We start from the raw sequence: 22,631 nt of genomic DNA, 5'->3' as shown, positions 1-22,631 counted from the left end.
TTTATATGAATATTGCCGTGTTGTCACCTCTGCTTTGCAAACTCCACTTTTAACTCATTTTACTGGTTGTAATAAGCGTAAAAACTTATGAATTTGAGCTTGAGCTTGCTATCAACTACGGTCCACCTGCGGCTCCAACTGACCAATGGCATAATGGTTGCACTCCGTGATTGGTTCGAGATAATCAACATTGCACAATGAACCAAATGAAAGATGCGGGGAATAAGTAACTCAACCTCACTGTAGAGATTTGCGAATCTCATTCTTTAATATGGACCAATAGCGACGCCGGCCAAGTCCGTATAGTCGATAGAGGGAAAGGAAGTGCAGCACATGTGATGATTCGTTTTACGGAGACCAGCTTTACGCCATCCCTCCACAAATCTCACGCTGCATATTTTAGGGTAAAGGTAATGTGGCCTGGAAATCACCTTGGTAAGTAATGTGGCCACTAAGCTCCTAAGTTCGTGAGTTTCCTGTGAAATTCCTACTCACTTCAAGGGATTCCATTATTTTCAAGCTTTTTTTTTCAAGCAGCTTATTACGCTTTGCGGATTTTATTTAGAAATTCTGAGACGAATGTGTTACGTAGGGGGGGGAGGGGGTCAAAAATGCTTGAAAAATTGCGTTACGTAATACAGGGTTGCTAGCGATTTTTCGTTTTGAAATTCCAAAGTTTTTCCCGGTTTTTTCCCGGTTAAAAATTATAATTTCCTTGGTATTTATTATACACGTTTTTGAATTTAAAATTCAGATGAATAAAAAAAAAAATAAATGTTTCTAGCGAAAAAGATATTAATTTCGTCAGAAATATGTAACCCTGCTTAAAAAGTCTATATCTACCAAAATATTTGGTTTGGCATGAAATAATTTAATGATGTATGTATATAGAATACTGAATCATTTGACGCCGAAAACTGTAACACATTGAGGAGTATCATTAAGATACCAAACGTTTTGTGTTTAGTTTCGTCGATTAACGTTTCGTTATGAAATTTAGAACATTTGCAATATGCTTGTTAGTGTAGCTAACTTGCGGAGAGCGAAAAAACGAGATATCTTGTATTTGGACCGCAATGAGTTAAGAAAACGATTAAAACTTGGTTTGTTACTCGTGAACCAAAATAAGTGTTACCTCATGTAAATGTTTATATATCGAGACTGCCAAAAATTACTATTAAATTTAGAAATTAATTCAAAAATGGTTTTGAAATTCTGTGAAAAATTTCCTAATACGACAATTTTTCCGGTGATGTTTGGAAATTCCCGGTTTCCCGTTGATGAGATGAATTTCCAAAGTTTTTCCCGGTATTCCCGGTTCGCTAGCAACCCTGGCCCCTATAAGGAATAAGCCTGATGTGATATCATATTAAGAATTGCGAAGAAATCTAAGCCAGAAAAAAACAAAAAATGAATGAGAGTTTATTTTCCAACGCTGTTTCTTGATAAATACAATTAAATGTTTTTTATTCAATATATTCTTTCGCTTCAAGCAAAATTATGTCAATTTTGTTCAATAATGAAGGAAATTTATTATTGGATGTTTAGGATTTAGGTTTTTAAATGCCAGAAAATGAAAAAAATTGTCGATTCCAATTCATTGTTCAAATACAAAACGGGCCTTATCATTAAAATGTAAAGGATGAAGAAGTATTAAGTGTAAAGGAGTATACTTAGCTATGGTAATTTCAACGAAATCTTCGTCGTTTCACGCATTTGATTTTACGCCCTTTTTACTAATTGCATCACAATTATCTTATTTCACCATTAACACACGACGTATTACAGGACACGACACTTAACGTTTTTACTAACGGAAAAAGGAACTAAATTCACCTTTTTTGTCGACCGGTTTCGGGCTCGATATTGTCCATCTACAGGACGATGTCGAAACCGGTCCACATTAAAGGTACATTTAATTTCTTTTTCCGTTAGTAAAAACGTTAAGTGGAGCAGCATTTCAAAATCATTACTCACACCCATCTCGATGATATTATTATCAATTCAAATATTTATAGTTTTGATACCCAAATCTTTGTTATCGTCGTTTCAATAAGTTAGTACTTTCTTGGGCCTCTTTAGAGTCAATTCTACTAGAGATAAAAAAAAAGATTTTCAACTGAATCTGAGACAGTCAATTTCTTTCCAATGCTAATGAGTCAACAGTTTATGTAACATCTTGACAAATAGAGTTCCCCAACAAACGATCTATGATCTGAACAAAGAAGGGAAATCTTTTAGACGAGCTCGAGCTGGCTATTTGCAAGCTCATTTGCGTAATGCTCGCTCACTTAACCTGGATCGCGCGGTCATTCAAATCTATTAAGCCACCTCGTGGCATGGCGTGGCACGCAGAGAAAGGCGACACGCGAGCTGGTACATTTATCAGTAGAATCGTACTATAACAAAGCGCCATTCGTAGATGGAATGTTGTTGGTATGAAGATGAGATGCTGTCGCAAAGAGACACCGCCTTGACATCTCACGCAGTTCCAAACTGCACAATCTCTATGAGCATTGAGTATGCTCTTTCTATGGATCTCCAGTGCGAGTGTTATCTTGCATGAATTATCGCACTTCAACATCTCGTATGTTTTAACACATACATATCTACGGACGAACTTTTTGTCTCAAGATTTTCTGCTGATGGGTAATTTTGCTTTTGTCTGTTGCATTTCTAGAGAATGTTTCTGTTTTTACTACCTACAATTGAGCGTGAGAAATTTGTTCAGTTTTTAGCAAGCAGATGGAACTCATAAATGAATGTTGTTAAATTATGACACCAGAACCAAAGCAGAACTGTTTCTCAGTTTTTCGAAAGCTTCTCAGTGGTCATGTACAGGTTAGAATTTGTCCGTTTGTGATCGCACAGTAATTTTTTCAGAGATACTTCTGTAATTAGAACGGTCGGCGGTGAAGGCGCTAAACTTCTTTTTTTGCGAAACCAATTCGATGAGAGATGAGCGAATTTATTTAATTGTTTTTTTTTTCTACAGTTTTTTCTCGGTTCGCTTTTATTAACAATGGGAAGCTGTGTGCGTCGTTTAGCGGTTCGTCTTCTGCCTGTTATTGAAGCGGCTGCAAGCGCTATTCAAGGCGATGAAGTGTTGATAGAAAAAATTACATTGTTATCATCTGCTTGCCACAGTGCGATTGTCATTCCGATGATGGACGCCTTTTGCCACAAAATAAGAAAGGTGACATAAGCCTAGTCCACACTAGGCAACATGAACTGCGATTTTTGTTATGAGACGAACTTTGTTGTCTGTTGTTGTTGTTGGAAACCTGAGACGGTCTCAGTGTCTCCCGAAGAAAATGGGAGACGCTGAGACCGTCTCGAGACGAACCGTCTCCTAGTGTGGACTAGGCTATACGTCTTGTCTTCTGCTGGAAGCAATCGATTAAACGAGTGAACGTGAGCGATTAAAGCTTCTTAATCAGTTAAGGTGCTAATTCTACGCCTCGTCTGTAAGTACGGCTGCACTTCTGGTATGCGAATGAGCAGAAATCAATAAGGCCAGAACAAATTTAAAATTCTTCTTTTGCCTTCTTTGTTCAAACGGTTTAGCCAAGAGCGGAGCCTGGATGTAGTTGATCATCGATAGGGTTACTCTTGTGGTGTTGTGCTACGCTGCGGTCAGCATGCGTGGATTCGCATCAAAATGCTGGAGGGGTATTAGGGCACTTTGGGGAAGGTTGTTTGGACGACGGTCAGTTGCCAGCCTTACTTCATTGCCGACTCCAGATCTAAGCTGAACGACGACTCATGCCAGGGATCGAGATTGGATGGAGATATTCCCAACAAAATTTAATCTAACGTTTTCAGCTACGCCGCGATTAGCAAATTCCGATGGCTGGAACCCAGTAAGCGCGTCCTCTCAGAAATCGACAGAGCATGCAAAAAATTGAGAGTTGAGTCACAGAACTTAGAGTAAAACGGTTAATTTAGGCGACACTCCAAGAGCGCAAATTCTCATTCGGTTCGTCCTGCCGAGATACCTAGAGGCAACGAATACGAATGCGTACATGCGAAACCAGTTCAAATCGTACACTCGTACGGTGTGCTCGCATTCTATCCCCGTAATTATTTTATATGTGTGCTTTCAATCGTAGCAGTCGACTTCTCAGGCAGGCAAACATGCGTCTCGAAGGGAAGCATACGATTCGGATTGTGTTCGTGTGTTTCACTGGAGGGCGTTGTAGGGAATAATGTATGAAATGAACAAACCTATTGCAATTCCTGATATTACCCATAATAACGTAAATGAAAATAAGCGTTTGAACGAAAGAGAGAAACGCTCGCCTCTCTTGATGACAAGAAAATGAAAAAATTAACGTAATTCTGCTAACGACTTTCAACTCGGACGGTTGTTTGTAGCGCGTCTAAATTTGGGTGATTAAATTCAACTCTAAATTCACTACACAGCTTTGTATCCTTGTTTGAAAATTATAGCCCAAGAAATTCCATACAATGAAGATCGATTAAAAGATCATCCATCGGCCTAGCTCTCTACTCGTACTTCATGAAAAACTCGAATATTTTGAAAATCGTCGAAGAAAATCCACATCTGGCATGGAGACTTGTTAGAAAAAAAATACAAAAATTAACAGTAGGTTTCAACAACAAATGATGCATGTACGATTGTTTTCATGAAAACAAGTTTCAAAATTTAAAAGCATTTTTAATGTAGGGAATAATGTATGAAATGAACAAACCTATTGCAATTCCTGATATTACCCATAATAACGTAAATGAAAATAAGCGTTTGAACGAAAGAGAGAAACGCTCGCCTCTCTTGATGACAAGAAAATGAAAAAAATTAACGTGATTCTGCTAACGACTTTCAACTCGGACGGTTGTTTGTAGCGCATCTAAATTTGGGTGATTAAATTCAACTCTAAATTCACTACAGGCGTGTCTTAGATTATTTCGTGGCACTCACCCAAGGCACGCGTATAGTGTGTTCCTCTCTGCCGATTAGATGATGCAAAATCGCTAGAGAGATCGATACGATCCCTCTGTCGATTTGAGTTACCTCTATGCCGATTCATGATTACTGGGAAGACGTTATTGTTGTTGCGGGAGAGCTCAACAGTCGACGATGCAATTCAACATTCTCAATCTGCGAATTGAGAACTCATGTTTGTGCAGTTCGCATACGTGCTAACCATAAGCTCAAATTAAGCAGAAAACACGAAATGGAGAAGGCTGATGGACCAGCGTCATCTTTGAAAACCTCGCCCAGCAATTCGGAGAAATCATGCAGAATTCTCCCATTCGAACAACTATTATTAGCTGACCAGAAGGGCCTGCTACAATAGCCCTCGAATCCCTGGTCAAGCCACGGGGATTCTGGTGAGGCTGTGCCTCATGCGGCCTCATGCTTCATGCCGGTCGTTAACTTTAAATTTTTTACTTACTCCTACTTACATTCGTGTCTCTGTGTTTAGAGTAGTGAGTGGGGTGGCCGGCCAACTGGAACTCTGCTGCTGCGGAATACCTCGGGGTTCTGGGTTTGCACGTTGTGCACGAGATCAATGGAGGTGCCTAATTTGCGGTTATGGACCTCGGGAAACCTTAACAGGGCTCGTTTCGGCTGAGCGCTGCTGCTGCTCGCCGAGCGGATATCGCTAGTCGCTGGCAATTGTCGCACACCCTTTCACTCGCCGGTCAATCTCCGGAAAGCACCAGAAAGTGTCGAACTGGGCTATTTCCGGGATTGGTGCTAGTTGACGATGGCGGTCGGGCGTATTGGGCGACGATATCGATGATGCTGCCTTGCGACGGACCTGGGCAATTTTCGCCTAGTAAAAATGGGTTCTGGAACCGAAAGGAATTAGCGAATTGGCGCGCTACCGGGAATAAAATCGATTACCTGATCTCTCAAAAACTATTTGAGCAGATAACTTTTCCACTGTCCGATGTGGCTTGTACGGAAGTCAAATTGGAAAAGACCCTGTATTTCCCGGTAGCCAATTTCCGTAGCCCCTTTTTTACATTTTCAATAGTGATTGCCCCTTATCCTTATCATTCTCCCTGTAGCGTGCTGTCTCTCTCTAGCCCATATCCCTTTATTCCCGTTTTGTGTATATTTTGTGGTAAGTGTTTTGTGGAATGTGTTTTTAAATTTGATGTGACCGTTAGGAGTTCCCTTTCAATTTTTTTTATAATGCGACATAAAAACCGATGCTACATAAAACACATAACATCTAGGCGTTTACCTAACAAAATGAGTACTCTTCGTGAGTGGCATAGGGTAACGACTCAAATGGTAACACAACTCAATGGAACACAGCTGATGCTAATTCGTCGCTATTACACCTACGAACACGAAGAAATAGGCGTTCATGAAGGAGACAACGGCCTTGCGTGGGACCAGCGTAAGCTATACGGAATCTGAGAACTTCGCCATGCAGTTCGTCAGAATTTGGGGAGGGCCTGGCAACCTTGCTTGGGATTGCCGCCACTCAGTGTCCTGAAAGCTAACCTGTCATTCAGAGCAGCGTTATTGCGATGGGGATAGTAGCACTGGGGAGTCACCGTAGCCAGGCGTTACATACAATGTCGCTGCAATTGAAACGATTGGCTTCGCTCAGCTCACAAGAAACTCCTCTCTTATGGTAGTGTTGTGTAGCTTTACTTAGATCAAATGTGTGTAAATACGGTTAATGCGAATCACAGTCCAGTAACATTGGTCAAAGAACCATGACCGTGTGTCGGAATATGAACCCGACAAGAAAATTGGCAGCAAGACAACCGATTTCAAGTCGGCCTCCTCCAAATTGCGGGAAAAATAAAAAAAAAGAAAAAAAAACGTGTGGGAGGATTCCACGCGGCGAGTGAGAGATTCAGTGAGCTTTGAGAATTCCAGGAGCATCAGCAAAGCATGGGCCCGAAGCAGACGAGGACTTTCCCGGCTCTTTGGCACATTTGTCTCCCGGAGAAAGCCAAGCACTCCAGCGGGTGCACCGGAAGTGGGCGTATCACACGGAAGAGAGCACACATGTAAGTCGCAAAAAAATTTCCCACTAACAATCGCTAGAGTATAATGAGCTATATGTGAGGACTTAACTAAGATAGCAGATAAACGATAACTCTCTTTTACCACTGGAACCTGCGTTGAATCTTTCATTTCAAAAGCAAATTTAAGAGAAAAAAAAAAAGAAAAATCACATTAAATATTTGGCTTTAAAAAAATTTCACCACTCACATTTATAAGTTTTTATGTGTAGTTGAGCATTCCAACGACATCTAACATGTTCAGTTCAGTCTGGTCGAATTGCTACCTATAAACTAATTCATGATTAATTAGTTTTTGTTTTTAACACAATAAGAACACAATTCTATATCTGAAAATTCGTTTACCCAATTTTACCTAATAGTAGTAAAGCATGGATCACCCTAAATCTGGACGCACTGTTTATTAAACCATAGCGCTCCTAGTTGTCGGATCTGCAACATTTTGACAGTACTTTGTTCAAAAATGTTTCCTCTATCAATGCTGAAAATTTCATTACAGTTCGTTTTGTTCCAAAAAAGTTACACGTGATGGAAACCGCGAGACGAAAATAAATTTTGGACACCCACGTCAAAAACCCGACGTGGTCGAGTTCAAAAATCGCGAAATCTGTAAAAATGGTCAAATCGTCCGTGTGTAGCGTTCTCAAATGGTTTTGTGAGATGCATACTATCAATCGGCAGGTTCATACCAAGCGTTATAGTGGACCTAATGATCGGAAACTGCATTTGAAGGTGTTGAGAACGATCAAGGTAAACCCAGGGCCCCAGGGCAGTCGGACTATGACAGCTCCAAGAAATTCAATGCCGACCGGTGCACCATCAAAAGGATTCATCTGCGCGAAGGAATACGATCTTATCGGGCCAGTAAGCAACCAAACCGGATATTGAAGAAGAATGTAGAAGCCAAAGAACGGGCCCGGAAGTTATACAACAAGGTTCTAACGAAGTACGACGGATGCATTCTCATGAATGACGAAATGTACGTGAAGATGGATTTTGGGCGGCTTCCTGGCCAAAATTTTTACAAAGCCACTGGTCAGGGTGATGTCCCTGCCAAGTTCAAATTCGTTTTTGCCGATAAGTTTGCAAGAAAGTGTTTGACCTGGCAAGGTATCTGCAGCTGCGGACGAAAAATCCAAGTTTTTGTGAAAAACAAGACCATGGACTCCGAAATGTACAAGAGGAGTGACTGAAAAACGTACTGAAGACTAAAGAATGGTAGGACGACTCGGGATACAACAGAGATGCAGAGATTGTGGAACAAAATGGCCGCTGAGGTCAGCGAATAGGGTGTCCAAGCTATGATGAGTGGTACTCGACGAAAACTTCGAAATTTCATCAAAACGTCAGATTTTTTTTAAAATTTTTCCTTTAAAGTGAAATATACCCTTTTTAATGCGTTCGGATTTTGAGTGATCCATGCTTTAATAGTATTTTTTAATCACCGAAATTGCTGTTTCCCTATGTAATAAATCCTTAATAAGAATTTTGGATTTCAGCATTCTAAATTTTTGTTTTCTGAATTACAAGTTTAAATCTTAATTTGAATTTTAATTCTTAGTTCTGATTAATAAATCTGAAGCTTTATACGGAGAAGGCAGATAACCTTCCAAAATAAGGTAATTTGTCCCATTCAAATAATTTTTGGAAGTTGAATTTTCTTCTTGAAGCAAAAAAAAAATAATCAAAACGCCCTTCCCCGTTCGACATTTCAGAAACCATGCCAAAAAATGTGCAACAATATTGTCATCATCGCAGGTGGATCACTTACCGGCACATTGTTGGGAAGCGGGTTTTCCATTGTCGTCGATTGCGCTGTAGACTCATTATGCATGTCTGGGGGGATGTTTGTCCTGTTTCACATGGTCTATTGATTCCGATCTGAAAAGAAGCCAAGAAAAATGGCAAACAAAAACGTTAAACAATGAAAATAAGGCGACACAGTTAGTTGTTAGTTGTTAAGGCGGATCAACGCTAAAGCTGCGCTGCATTAAAATTGTATAAATAATTGTGCGATGTTTGCGCAAAGTGAAAGCATTCCAGGGCGATCGAGAGAAAAACTCTTTTCCTAGAATGTTTAAAAATATGAACACAGGTTTTCGTTACAGCTGGCAAAAAGTGGGTACAACAATCTTATCATTAGCAATCATAACGAAGTGGAAAATGCTTTCTTTTATCAGAAGGTGCCCGGACAACATTATACCTACCCCCTGCTTTTGAAATTGATGCAGAAAAAGAATTGTTTCGAGGGCGTCCATATTATAATTCCATTGCTGCTACAAGCAAAGGTTAATGAGCTGAGCGCGCACAAGTCAAGCCAGCCAAGCGAGGGTTCGTCGCTTGTTTGCGCATCAAAGTTTTTTGTCTTTCTGAGCTGGAGATCTCGTTAAGAATTAAAATTAGCAACGAAGCTCCACTTTTATGGAAATGAAACTAAGGAAGTAGGTTAGCCAGGTTCAAGACGTCTTGATGGGGTGAAAAATGATAGTGCAAAAATTGCACAACTTTGACAACACTAAGACCAAGCCCACCGGGCGTTCCTATTTCGGTTGGTATTTTAGATGGTTTCATTGGTTGCCTTTTTATCTACTTACTGATTTTCGCACCCATTGTAGCCATCCAGTTTGGTATTTTTGTTTATTTATTTTCTCATAGCGATGACCGGTTGTGTTGCTACCGGGTTGCTACATAAACGCATCCAGTAACAACCTACTGCTCGAATGCTATTTCTCGAATCAAGTTAGTGACTGTTGGTGCGATGATGGGTTGATAGATATGTTGCTAAATGTACTCGATTCGAGGTTTAGCAACCATTGCACAGTGGTCCAAAATGCGAAAAACGTGATCGTTGCTTATAACTTTTTTAGGTCATATTTTAGCATATCGGTGTCTTCGGAGAAGTTTGTCAATAAAATCAGCTCTATAATAAAAAACTTTTATTTTTCTGATAAATCCCCCTACAAGTGAGATAAAATTTCTAACTTCTCTGTTATAGGTTTTAGCTCTTTGATGTCTTCGACAAACTTGTTAAAAATCAAATTTTCTACAACTTTGTCTCAGATGCCAAGCTTCTAAAACAATTATTATCCGAGATATCGGCCAAATAAGAAACTTAACCTCTAAAAATCAGTTTTTTAATAATAACTTTTTTCAGTAAATTTTAAGTTTAATAAAATGTTCCACAGAGTTGTTTGTCTTACTAAAATACACCACTTTGTTGAACATTTCAAGTTTGTAAAATGTGATACTGCAGAGCTAAGTTAAAAAGATTACCAAAAATAGGGCTTTTTCACGCCTTATTTTACAAACACCGGGCAACATCGGGCAGCCCGCTTTAGATGCAAAATAAAGTCGAAGATTTCGTCTACAAGATGCAGGTACAATCGTCAGTATCCACTTGTATCCAAGCGAGATACATCAATTTTACTTTTCCATGTTTGCATTAAAAACAACGATTTCTATGAAAGCACAGACAGCGCATTCTACTAGGTACGTGTGTTGTCTTCTGGCTTATCCCTGCGCGATATCAGAAGCAAAGGTTCGGAAGCGCATTTGTATTATTAGCATCTTCAGCTTGTAGAGGATATCTATTTCAATTGAACACACAATAACCCGTACTAATAATACAAATGCGCTTCCGAACCTTTGCTTCTGACATCGCGCAGGGATAAGCTAGAAGAAAACACACGTACCTAGTAGAATGCGCTGTCTGTGCTTTCATAGAAATCGTTGTTTTTAATGCAAACATGGAAAAGTAAAATTGATGTATCTCGCTTGGATACAAGTGGATACTGACGATTGTACCTGCATCTTGTAGACGAAATCTTCGACTTTATTTTGCATCTAAAGCGGGTTGCCCGATGTTGCCCGGTGTTTGTAAAATAAGGCGTGAAAAAGCCCTATTTTTGGTAATCTTTTTAACTTAGCTCTGCAGTATCACATTTTACAAACTTGAAATGTTCAACAAAGTGGTGTATTTTAGTAAGACAAACAACTCTGTGGAACATTTTATTAAACTTAAAATTTATTGAAAAAAGTTATTATTAAAAAACTGATTTTTAGAGGTTAAGTTTCTTATTTGGCCGATATCTCGGATAATAATTGTTTTAGAAGCTTGGCATCTGAGACAAAGTTGTAGAAAATTTGATTTTTAACAAGTTTGTCGAAGACATCAAAGAGCTCAAACCTATAACAGAGAAGTTAGAAATTTTATCTCACTTGTAGGGGGATTAATCAGAAAAATAATAATTTTTTATTATAGAGCTGATTTTACTGACAAACTTCTCCGAAGACACCAATATGCTAAAATATGACCTAAAAAAGTTATAAGCAACGATCACGTTTTTCGCATTTTGGACCACTGTGCATTGGTGGGCTTGGTCTAAGGGCGTTAGTTTCTTTTTTAATTGCCTACTGTTGTTAAGAGCGACGGTTTACGTTATCTCAGAATAAAAAGAATGAGCTGCAATTTTTTAGGAAAGTTTTGGTTCAGGAAAAGTAATTTTTTAATTTAAGTAAGTCAGTAACAATCAAAGTGTCTTCATCTGGGAGTATTAATAGAGTAGAAAGAGTAGAAAAGAGTAGACAGAATGTGCGTATTTTTGTGTGACAGAAATTTGTGATGACATTTCAGAGTTGAACTCTGTAGGGTTTGAGCCAGTACGAGATCAAAAACTCGTCACAAACTTCGCCCTGACTTCCAAGATTCTGTCCGTGTTTCTTTTCGAAAGATTTAGTTTGTTTAGTACACTTATTTATACTTGAGTTCATGCCGTCACAGGGAATTACTTGGCAAATGATGACCTCCTGGGATCGATCGTCGGACCAAAACCACCTCAAGGTCAAAGGCGCAAAGGTAAGTTAGCAAGACTAAAGTTGATCCAGTAAATCTGAACCAAAACGATGAAGTAGGTACAGCTTATGTTGAGGCAAACGGCATGCTTTGCTCGCCTCGATTGCCTTTCAAATAGGCTCACTAGATCAAAATATAGAAAAGTAGGACTTTGAAAGGAAAACTAAGTAAAAAAAGGATATTTTTTATTAAAACGAAGGAAAACAGTAGGATGCCTGATTTAGTACCAATTTAAATAAAAATATAGGTAATTTAGAATTTGAAGACCTCAAATAAATCACATATAAAAATATTGATTATTGATTAAATTTGTAAATTTAAAAGTTATTTAACTACAGGCGCGGTCCTAGAGCTCACTCTTATTGGGGGGTGGAATTGGCTGATTTTAGAAGTTTTCGAAAATCGGCCAATTGAACCATCTTTATTATCTAGTGAAAAAAGGTTCATATCGTGAGAGGGGAGGAGAGTTCTGCACACTGCCCCTTTCTGTCCCATTTGATATCACTGAACTAAATCAGAGGTATTTTGAAAAATTTTCATCAACTCTGAAGTTCAGTTTCAATATTGAATTGTGGTCGAAGAATTTTATTCCTAAATTTAAATTAAATTCTGAATCTAAATTATGATTAGTGAATCTGATGTCTGGCGCTTTTGCAATTATTGGAGTTGCTCTTGAATTTAAGCTTTATTTTTTTTTATCCAAGATGTTTAACTTTATTTAATATGGAATGATTGAAATGAAATTTTAACTCTCTGTTTTGAATAGTAAGAAATTTGCAACATAGAATGTATGAATAAAGTGAAAAAAATGTTTTTTTTCATGATGGACACATTATTTTCAATTCTATAAATTCATGTTTATAATATAAATTAAAAAAAAAATTATGAAATAAAGGATCAATTTCTGATAGCACAAGGCAACAAAATTCACATTTACCGTGAAGAAACAAATTTGTATTGACTGGTTTGAGCGTGTTGAATTCAAATATGCATTTAATTTTATTCTACCAACTCTCGTTTCTGAGACTCAAGCTAACATTTGAAAATAGGTAAAAATTTATTTGATAAAATTGTACACTATTTAATAAAAACTGTAAAATGTTACAAATATATTAAAAATAAAGGTTTTAAAGCAATGGTATACTTTCTCGAATGTTTCGAGTAATTTTGACTTCTGAGAAAAAGTAACTTAAGTGTACTTTCTTTTATTTTTTCCAGTTCTACGAAAATTTAGGAATTTGACGAAATTTTGAAGAACTTTTAAACCATAATGCATCTTAGATATTATTAAAGCAAAACGTATTGCAGTCTTCAACAAATGTGTAGATGAAATAAAAACTTTAATATTTAAATCTTCAAATCTCCCTTTTGTGATGTCAGATATAAAAGTATTTTTTTTCAATTAAATTTTCTAAAAATTGTGGAATTTATTTTTTTCTAAAGTATTGTATCTCTGAAACAAGAAAACCTTGACAAAATCGTTTATCGAAAAAAGGTTAGAAAAAAGATTCAAAATCAGTTATGTTTTTATGTAGGTTTATTAGTTTATCAACTTTCAGCTTTCTTTTTTTCAAAATCTCTTCTTGTAATCTTGGCATGTCGGCGAATTATGATATTCAAAGTAGATAGGTTTATAGGTAGAAAGATCAAAAAATAGAAGAAATAGAATAATTGGTGAATAATGTGATATTTTTCAAGCAGACCGCGAACCCAATTTTAAATTTTGGGGGGGCGTAGGAAAGGCTCAGGGGCGGTGAGGTTTTTGGCGTTTCACATCCAAAATTGAAAAAATCACAAAAAATTTGTAATTTTAGTTTTTGAAGATTTTCCACAGAATACAGGTTTTTGTCGATTATTACTTCACATTAAATTTATTTATCAATTCAATTGTTGCCATACTATTTAAACATATATATGAAACTTCAGTCGACTTGAATTTCAACGACTTTCACATGAAATCTTATGGAGAAGCGTTATTATCCAAGAATATTGAATACGATTCATGGTATTTTGGAATGTAGTGTTAACAAGCAGACATATCTAATAAATTACCAGTGCCAGAATAACCACTAAAATTTGCCTTTCTGTTATCGGAAATAATAATAAAAATGCTTCAGAAGAGGAATTTGTGTATCGATGAGCTCTGAAGACCAATAACAGCTCCGCCGAACGGAAAATTTCGAGACTAGAGAAGCTATTTAAGCCAGCGAAACGATATGAAATTTCGTAAGTCACGTCACTCGAGTCGCAGAATAAGCCCCAGTATTTCCATTCAATTAAAGAAAATAAATATGAGGATAATGCTCTATAAATCTGAATTTTCCACCAGCTGAAGGTTAAGGTGTGATTAATCGTTTTGCATTAGACATCAACTTAAACTTAGTCATTTTTGCACTTATTTCACTTTGGCTACAAACGATTCGTTTGTTTGTTTGTTAGGGTTATTGAAATTCATGTTTAATTAATTTTTTTGTAATGTAGTGGAACTTAATTTTTTATTTTTGTTTAACGACTAAATTGTGAACATTTGAACAAGATTTGGTTATTTTAAATGTAAATTTCTTCGACTATATCATTAACTTACCGGGGGCGGTGAGTTTAGAAATTTGACACAAAAGAGTGATGAGTTAAAAAAAATTGAAAACCACCGGTTTAGTTAATTTAATTGTCTTTTATTAGAGAAAATAATGAGGTTTTGAAATGTTTTCGAAATTTAGACTTGAATTTTTTTTAAAGAATATAAAAAAAAACGAATTTAATCCTCTCATTTAAAAGATTTTAATTTTTCTATTAAATTTTTTTTTCAGGCCATTATATACATCAACGAAAAAATAGCTTAAAATAAATGTTCAATCCTGTCTTTGTTAAACATAGGTACATGTTTGTTTCCATTCGATTTTTTTTTTGGTAAGATCAAAAATTTAATAATACTAACCCTCTTAAAAGCAATCTCATTTTTGAATGAGGTTTAATAAAATCAGCATAAACCCAAAGCGAACCATTATTTAAGTTTTACTTTTGCGCAGAATATTTCAAAATATATTAATCTAACAATGTATAGGGGAGAACGAGGATACTTGATCCCTGGGGATACTTGATTCCTTAGCTATATCTCGAAACTGGAATGTCTTACAAAGATCAAAAGTTCTAGAAAAATGTGCCGAAATGAGCAAAATAACAATGCTTGTAGTTTAAAACTTTTTAACAAAATAATTGTTTGAGTTATTGAACTTTGTTTGAAAAATTTCACAAAATGTAACTTGAAGATCTTTTTTCATCACTTTAAAATGTTCCTTACATGGGAAAATTATGAAAAAAATATTAATTCCAATGTATCAATCGTTCGAGCGTAAAATGAACTCCATAATGCCATATTTTCAAAGCAATGGAAAACTCTCAACTTTTTTCAGAAAAAGTTTTCTAAAATGTTGATTATGGGTACGATTGATCCCCTAGAGTTGGGTACAATTGATCCCCCTTCCAAACGGCATATTCTTCTTCTGAATTGATCGTTATGATTGCTGATTACGAAATTACTAATATTTATCCAAAAACTAATATTTATCAAACATTGTCTGAAGAAAAGAGCAAAAATAATTAATTTTCTCTTAATTATAAAAAATAGCGCCTTTAAGTATGCAGTGTTAATAGCGTTGAGACAAAGTTATAGAATTTTCTTCTTATGTCTGCTATAAATTGTGAAATGAGAACAAACATGACCAAAATAGTCAATCAACATTCTATCTTGGGGTTTTGTTTGATTTTTATACAAGGATTAGTGCTTCCTGAATAAAAGATTAAGTCTCCTTCAAAAGGGGATCAAGTCTCCCCTAACTTCAGAAAAATCGCAATTTTTTTACTTCCACGAAAATGCTTCTAGTTCATCAACGGGTTCAAGTATCGTTCTAATTTTTGGAGCATAGAAACTTGAAGTTACAAGCTGTCAGAAAATGTCAAAGACGGCGAGTTGCTATTTTTTTCCAAAAAGATATGGTGAAAATAAGAAAAGGGGATCAAGTATCCCCACTCTCCCCTACTTATGGAAACTGTTTAACAAGCAATTGTCAAAAACTACAGCTAAGAGAAGCTTTAAAGCATGAGAAAACTAGAAATGGACTTGTTTTTCAAGAAATTATCATTTTGTAAGTGTTAGAAATCTCTGGTTCATGCATGTGTTTTTGATCTCAAATTTCTATAATGTCAGGGTCTAAAATTTTACCACCATTCTGGATTTTTTTTGAAGAAAAAAAAATCATATGTTAGCCAGAAAAGAAGAAATATAAACCTCGTCCAAAGTAAGCATTCCAGATTACCCGGATATTCAAAAAAAAAATGCTAGGCGAGTCCGGTCCGGACCAGATGCCTGGATTCCATGAAAAACTGGCCGGTTTTTTGCCCAGATTTATTCTCATTATTAGCTTAATTTACCAAAAAATTCAAATTGAGCAATGATAAGCTTTACTTTTTGTGTCCAAAGCAGCATTCATTCAGCATGGTATTCAGCAAAATTAATTAGATATTGTTTTTGTAAGCATCGAACAAATTTGATGTGCTTCGAAGAACAATAAAAGTTTCAACTGATTTTAACCTATATTCCTCTTAATTTTGTTAAGATTGTGGATAAATTTGTCTCAGATTTGTCCGGATATTGCCGAGTTTTTGGATTGGAATAATGGAAAACAAATGCCCGGTTTTTCAAAAAAAAAAGCTTAAATTGCCCGGCCCAGACACGTGATGGAAAAATTCTGGAATGATTAGTCTGAAGCGTTAGGACACACGATAATGACTCGACAAATATGTTCAATATTTGCAACCGAAAAAGTTCTGAAATTAAGATCTTTGGCCATGCGATTATGCAACTGAAAAAAATCAATGTTTTTTTGAACGATAAAGTTTTTCTCAGAACTAAAGTTGTATATAATCATAAAACAAAACTTCTGTAAATCATAAATGATTTAAAAAATTCAAGGGTTTTCACGCGACCCCCGACCAGAAAAAATCTACAATAATGATTTTTTCCCGAAAAATTTTCAAGTTTAAAATTTTGAGTGATTAAACGAATTCAAGGTAGAGATGTACCGAATAGTGGTATTCGGCGAACGGCCGAATACCGAATATTGACCTTTTGAACTATTCGGCCGAATATTCGGCCGAATATTCGGTCGAATATCCTACTGAAGTTTTAATGAAAAATAGCTTTAGCGATTATTTCAACGCTTTCCATTTCTTCGATGTTAATGACCCTCATGTTTTAGTCGATTATTTTCAACCAGATGAAATTATCGGATGATGTATTACAAGATATTTCTAAGTAGGGGTCTTTCTGATTTTTAAAATGTCACTAATAACTAATGACTAGTCGCTTCTAGTGCGTTTATCCCCAAAGAGATTGAGTTCCTGTAAAATCTGGGACAAAACATGTCGATACAGGTGCCAGGCTATTTGAATTTGCTTCTTTGATATTGAATTAGATGAAGGTCAAATTTGAGCAAGATATGTTCTAAATAATTGTTGAAAAGAAAGATGTTTTTTTAACATTAAGCCTACTTTCAACCACACGTATCCACACGGTCAGGCATTCAGGACGATTTTTGAAAAAAAAAAAAAAATATTGAAAAGGGCATATTTATATTTATGTTGAAATTTTAGAAAAATCGTTATTGAACACAAAATCTAAAAGTTTTTAAAAAGAAATTTTAGTTTTTTTATTTTATTGAGCAAATAATTTGACAAAAATCGGGAAGTTTTCTGGACATCCCGGACAGATTTGACTTATTTGGAATCTAACCTGAATTTATGGGCAAGCCTGAATATATCCAGTGAATCTGGAATAAACTTAAATCAAAGCTTAAAGCGATACTTGACAGCATTCTAACGATCTAGATTTACAGTGAAAGATCCGCGGATGCACCTTGGATGTTTTGCTGAAACCATAGATTTTTAATGATTGTATAGCCGCTGAAATCCGAACTGTCGACGAGAATCTTGACTGGGACCAGGTGAAGACGCTGGCTCCGGATCGTCAACAGTGGAGGTCTTTTACCACGGCCCTATGCACCGGAGGATCGGCGCGGGATCATTAAGAAGAATAGCTTAAACAACATTACTTTTGAATATTTTATAAATTATCCAAAGTTATTTGAAAAATTGTATAAGTCTGTAGTAGATATTCGGCCTATTCGGCCTATTCGGCCGAATACTTAGCTCAACTATTCGGTGAGCCGAATATTCGGCTTAACGGTTTTTCAGCGATATTCGGCGCCGAATATTCGGCCGACCGAATATTCGGTACATCTCTAATCCAAGGTTTTTCACGCGACCCCCGACCAAAAGCCTTCCAGTTGTTCCAGCCCGATGACCTCCACTTGGCACTGGCTTGGCTCGACGAACTTTCGCGGAACCCCGCTCGAAACTCTTCCCGTGGCTCCTAGTTTGACGACCACCACCTGTGTCCTGTTTTGACGACCTTCCATGATATTGGCCCGCTAACCTTCCATTACTTCCGGCACGATGACCTACAAGTGATTCTGATCCAACGACCATTTGGACCTTCCAGGTAGCTCCTGGTCCGACAACCTTCTACGGTTCCAATGATCCTGGCACGACGACATCTTTTTCGACTCCCCATCCTTCCATCGGCTTCATGACTGGATTACTGTCCAATTGTGTAGTGTGTATAAGGTAAAGAAATCAGTTGAATAAAGTATTTCAAGTTCTACCACCAAATAGTTAACAAGTCTCTCCCTTCAACTTCCCAAGAGCTGTTTCAATAGGTTATGGAGTAAGCACTAGTGAAAAGGAAGAGAGGAATCAGCATTGGGAAGTCATCCAGCCAGGAAGTCGAAGGCTTCAGGATTTCAAACAGACGTCATTAACACTGACCTGTCAGCCGCTTTCTACAAAGTGAACCATGAAATAGCTATCGCCAAACTCGAACCCATTGGTTTTCGTGGGTCTCTACTGGAATGGTATTTCAGCTACCTGGTAGGTCGGAAACTCATTGTCCGTACGGGCGAATCCTTTTCCAACCGGTGCATTGCCACCTCTGGAGTGGCTCAAGGGAGCCATCTAGGACCAATACTATTCTTAATTCATTTCAACGATGTGCTGTTGCTCCTCGATGAACCAAAATAGCTTACGAAGACGACCTGAAATTATTTTATTCCATCACCAGGCCCGACGATGCCAAGTTCCTGCAGGACCAGTTAAACCTCTTCTCCTTCTAAATCGTAGTAATGCACAGCAATTTCTATTTCCCGTAAGCGGCTTCCATTTAAAGCAGTTTATTTCCTCGGCGACTTTCAGACCGCGATTTGGCCAATAAGTTCCAGGCCGCTCACAGTACGGTGCGACGAATTCGTCTCCGGGAAGGAGGTCATTCCGGTCATTCCGAGCCAGCAAATAGCCAAATCGGACGCTGAAGCAGTACAATGTGGCCAGAATCCGTGCTCGAAAGCTGTACGACCAAGTGCTGACCAAGTTCGACGGATGTAAAGTCTGCTTCATTTAAAATTGGAACACAAACAATTGCGTGTAGTTCAGTCATTTATTAACGAATTCATAATTTGTATTTCATACAAATGTAGCATTTTCTTTACTCTTTCATAAAAAAACATTAAAAAAATTATTCATTGCTGTTTCGAAGAAATTCTCTTACTCGTACTCGTAAGAAAACTGTGCACAATTTGATCTCTCCGTTCGGCTTCCATGGCGGTTGTTTACAAAATGCTATCGTTTGGTGTTATGACATAAATACATGGTGAAAGGTAATGAATTTCCCGACACGTGGGTGAAAAAAGTTTCCAAATCCGTCCACTAGGAGCGCCACAATGAGCAAAAGAATTTGTTCCAATATTAAATGAAGCAGACTTTATCACTCGAGTTGAGCACGTGAAACATCTTGGTGTTATTCTTGACAAACGGCTGGATTTCAAGATCTACACCAATTACATAGTTGATAAAGCTTCTGGAAACCTATGCCTACTATTCCACATGACGAAAAACTTCAAGGATATTCACTGTATAAAGAGTCTCTGTTGTAGTTTGGTTCGTTCGATCCTTGAATACGTCTCTCTGCTATCTGGTGCCCTTATTACCAAAACGGCTCCCAGCGTATTGAGGCTATCCAACTGCGCATTATAAGATTCGTCCTTGGACACCTGAGCTGGTAAGACCCGTTCCGACTTCCCAGCACGCTGCAAGCCCACAAAACCACCGCAGGAACCTTTGTCGTAGCTGATTCATCAAGAACTGATTGTTCCGCACTGTTGGAAGGTCTTCAACTCAACGTACGACCACGAGGTTTGAGAAATCGGTGGAAACCAGGTTGGGGTTCACGAGCCAGGAGCCACGGAAAGTCGTCGGACGGATGCCATGGTACGTTGTTGGGTCAGATCCATTGGATATGGACTGGAAAGTCTGCGAGCCGGGTGGCCAGCGGAAGGTCTTCGTGCCATTGGTGAGACGTCGGGCGAAAAGAAGAGCGTCGAGCCGGAATTAAACAAGGTCGTCGAGCCGGAATTAAACAAGGTCGTCGAGCAGGAGCCGGAGCTAGTGGAAGTTCGTCAGATCGGTACCATGGATGGTCGTTGGGCTGGAACAACGAAACAGTTGTCGGGTCAGATCCACTGGGAGGTCGTCGGACCGGAAGCCAAGGAAGGTTGACAAGCTGATTTTTTTTCTAATAAAATTCAGATGAGTTTCCGCTGATATTTCGCAGATTCATCATCTGCTTTTTACTTCTGAGTCTCTTCAGCATACACTTGGCGCTTCGTGTGTAGTGCACGTGTGACAGGCGTGTTTCCAGGATAAGCTGCACTGGATCGGCACACATGCTCGGATAGGTAAAGGAGAGGGAGAGAGCTGCCCCAAATTGAGTCCAAATTGCATCGTTTTTGGATCAATTTATAAACCAGTGCTAAAAATATTGAAGATTGATTTCGAAATGGTACCAAATTTAGAATAATATTGCACAATGTTTTGTCTGAATTTGGTTCTTGAGCTATGGCTGCAGTTGCCCTAAGGTCTGAAGTTTTCCCACACCAGCAAGCTTCTCAAGTCCTCAATAGGATTCTAAAATGCCAAATGTATGCAACACCTAGTATGTAAGCTTCCCCCTTTTTCCAACTACTCCGAGAAAATACCTGATGGTGGTATTCAGACTATCACCAGCACCATCAGTTCGAGGAAAACAACACCAATGGCACAAGATTACCCCTGTTGATTGCAATAATGATCAAAAATCACTGCGCACGCCCCTCTCGAGTAAATAATTATTCGATCCGATTACGCGGACGCAATTTGCGTAGGCCATTAAAGAAGCAGAGAGAAAAACAAACACCCTAATCGTGGTTTCGTGGAACGGGCTCTGAAAAACGATCAACTTTCTAATTTCGTTCGATTGCCGGGTTGCCCAGCAATCAGTCAGTGGTCCCTCTGTGCCTCCTAAACTCATATTGACATCGAGCCCAAGCAGACCCAAAGTTTGATCGCGGGACTTGTCCACCCCACGGATGGAACCTTCCGATCAAAATCGATCTTTTGCGGTCGATGGAAGGCAGCAGCGGAAGTTTGTTGAAGACATACCCTGCTTGTGTGAGATGAAGGAGGCTGGAGCGAAAAATTGCTGAATTTAAAACCACACTAGCACGTTTTCTCGTGATTGCACTTCGATCGAAGTTCGATAAGTTAGAAAGAAAGAAAATGCAACGGAAATCTGATTGTTTGTTTTTTTTTTACAGAAAGGAGGTACAATCAAAACCAGATCCGAGTTGTCTTTTTTAGCTATGCATAAGATTGAAAATTGATAGGCGTGTATAGGGGAGTGATCACCAAGATAAATAACGTTACACCCCTTTCTCGGTGGATGTCACCTTCATTTATGATCAGCAGCAGAGGCTGTGAGGAGTAGCTTGTATCGTAGCCACTAGTGATGTATTAATCACTTTTTTGTTGGTTGTTGTTGTCAACATCCTCAATCGTGGCGTGATAAATAACCTTGTATCTACCTTTGTTTACTTTCTTTGGCTGGTAAACGCCTCTTCCTGTATGAAAATTCATTTAATCTCGTATGAAACGCACAGAGAAGCTGGATGTGAAGAATAGTAGCTTTCAAAATTTTTATTCGGTTACGATATGATCAACAACATTCAAAACTGTTTCCGATTTTAAAATGAACTTAAAATGTGTGCTTTTAACGAACGCTGAGTGCATTTTTTGGTTTCATATGCTACGTTATGGAATTTGTATGCAGCTGAGAATACTTCTGGTTTGGACAGGCCTATTTTTCTCATTCCTCCCGTGGAACCGACCGAAGAGCAGATCAGGGCATTGAGATTTAGGAATCTTACTATTTTATAAACTAGTTGCTAATTCAACTCTAACTCGACAGAGCAAACAGTCCCAAATAATATCACTTCAGAGTAGCTAAAGAAAAATAAAGTTAAATTTTTTAAGCTTGTTTGTTCGAGTGGTTCATATCTACTTCCAAAGTAGTTTAAAGACCAGTTAAAGTTAATGAATTCAAAACAAAAGAAAGTTAAGTCCAACCATCCATGAAATTTATTTGAATCAGCCATAATGTTGGGTTGTTTCAACAATGCAAGGATTTTTTTTGGATATTTTTGCGCTTCTGTAGACACTTCTTAACCTTCCCATGCCGTTCGCAAAATATCCGTTTCGGGGAGATTTGAGTTGTAGTTTGATTTCGTTCTCCTGGCTGTAAATGTTAACCAATTTTGATGATATTATATTCATTGTG

General features: G+C 37.9%; 1 protein-coding gene across 1 annotated transcript in view; it reads right to left on the bottom strand.

Moving 5' to 3' along the window:
- The window catches only part of LOC129744707 (protein phosphatase 1 regulatory subunit 12A), a 194,263-nt gene that overhangs the window by 49,866 nt on the left and 121,766 nt on the right, over window positions 1-22,631 (bottom strand). Inside the window, exon 2 of the mRNA XM_055737373.1 lies at window positions 8,792-8,901. Coding sequence (XP_055593348.1) covers window positions 8,792-8,854 — 63 coding nt within the window. The 5' untranslated portion in view covers window positions 8,855-8,901. The remainder of the gene's footprint in view (window positions 1-8,791; window positions 8,902-22,631) is intronic.

Source organism: Uranotaenia lowii, chromosome 2 (genome assembly GCF_029784155.1).
Source record: "Uranotaenia lowii strain MFRU-FL chromosome 2, ASM2978415v1, whole genome shotgun sequence".
Taxonomy (NCBI): Eukaryota; Metazoa; Arthropoda; class Insecta; order Diptera; family Culicidae; genus Uranotaenia; species Uranotaenia lowii.
The sequence above is the reverse complement of the archived record's forward strand: the minus strand, read 5'-3'. Positions and strand labels throughout refer to the sequence as shown.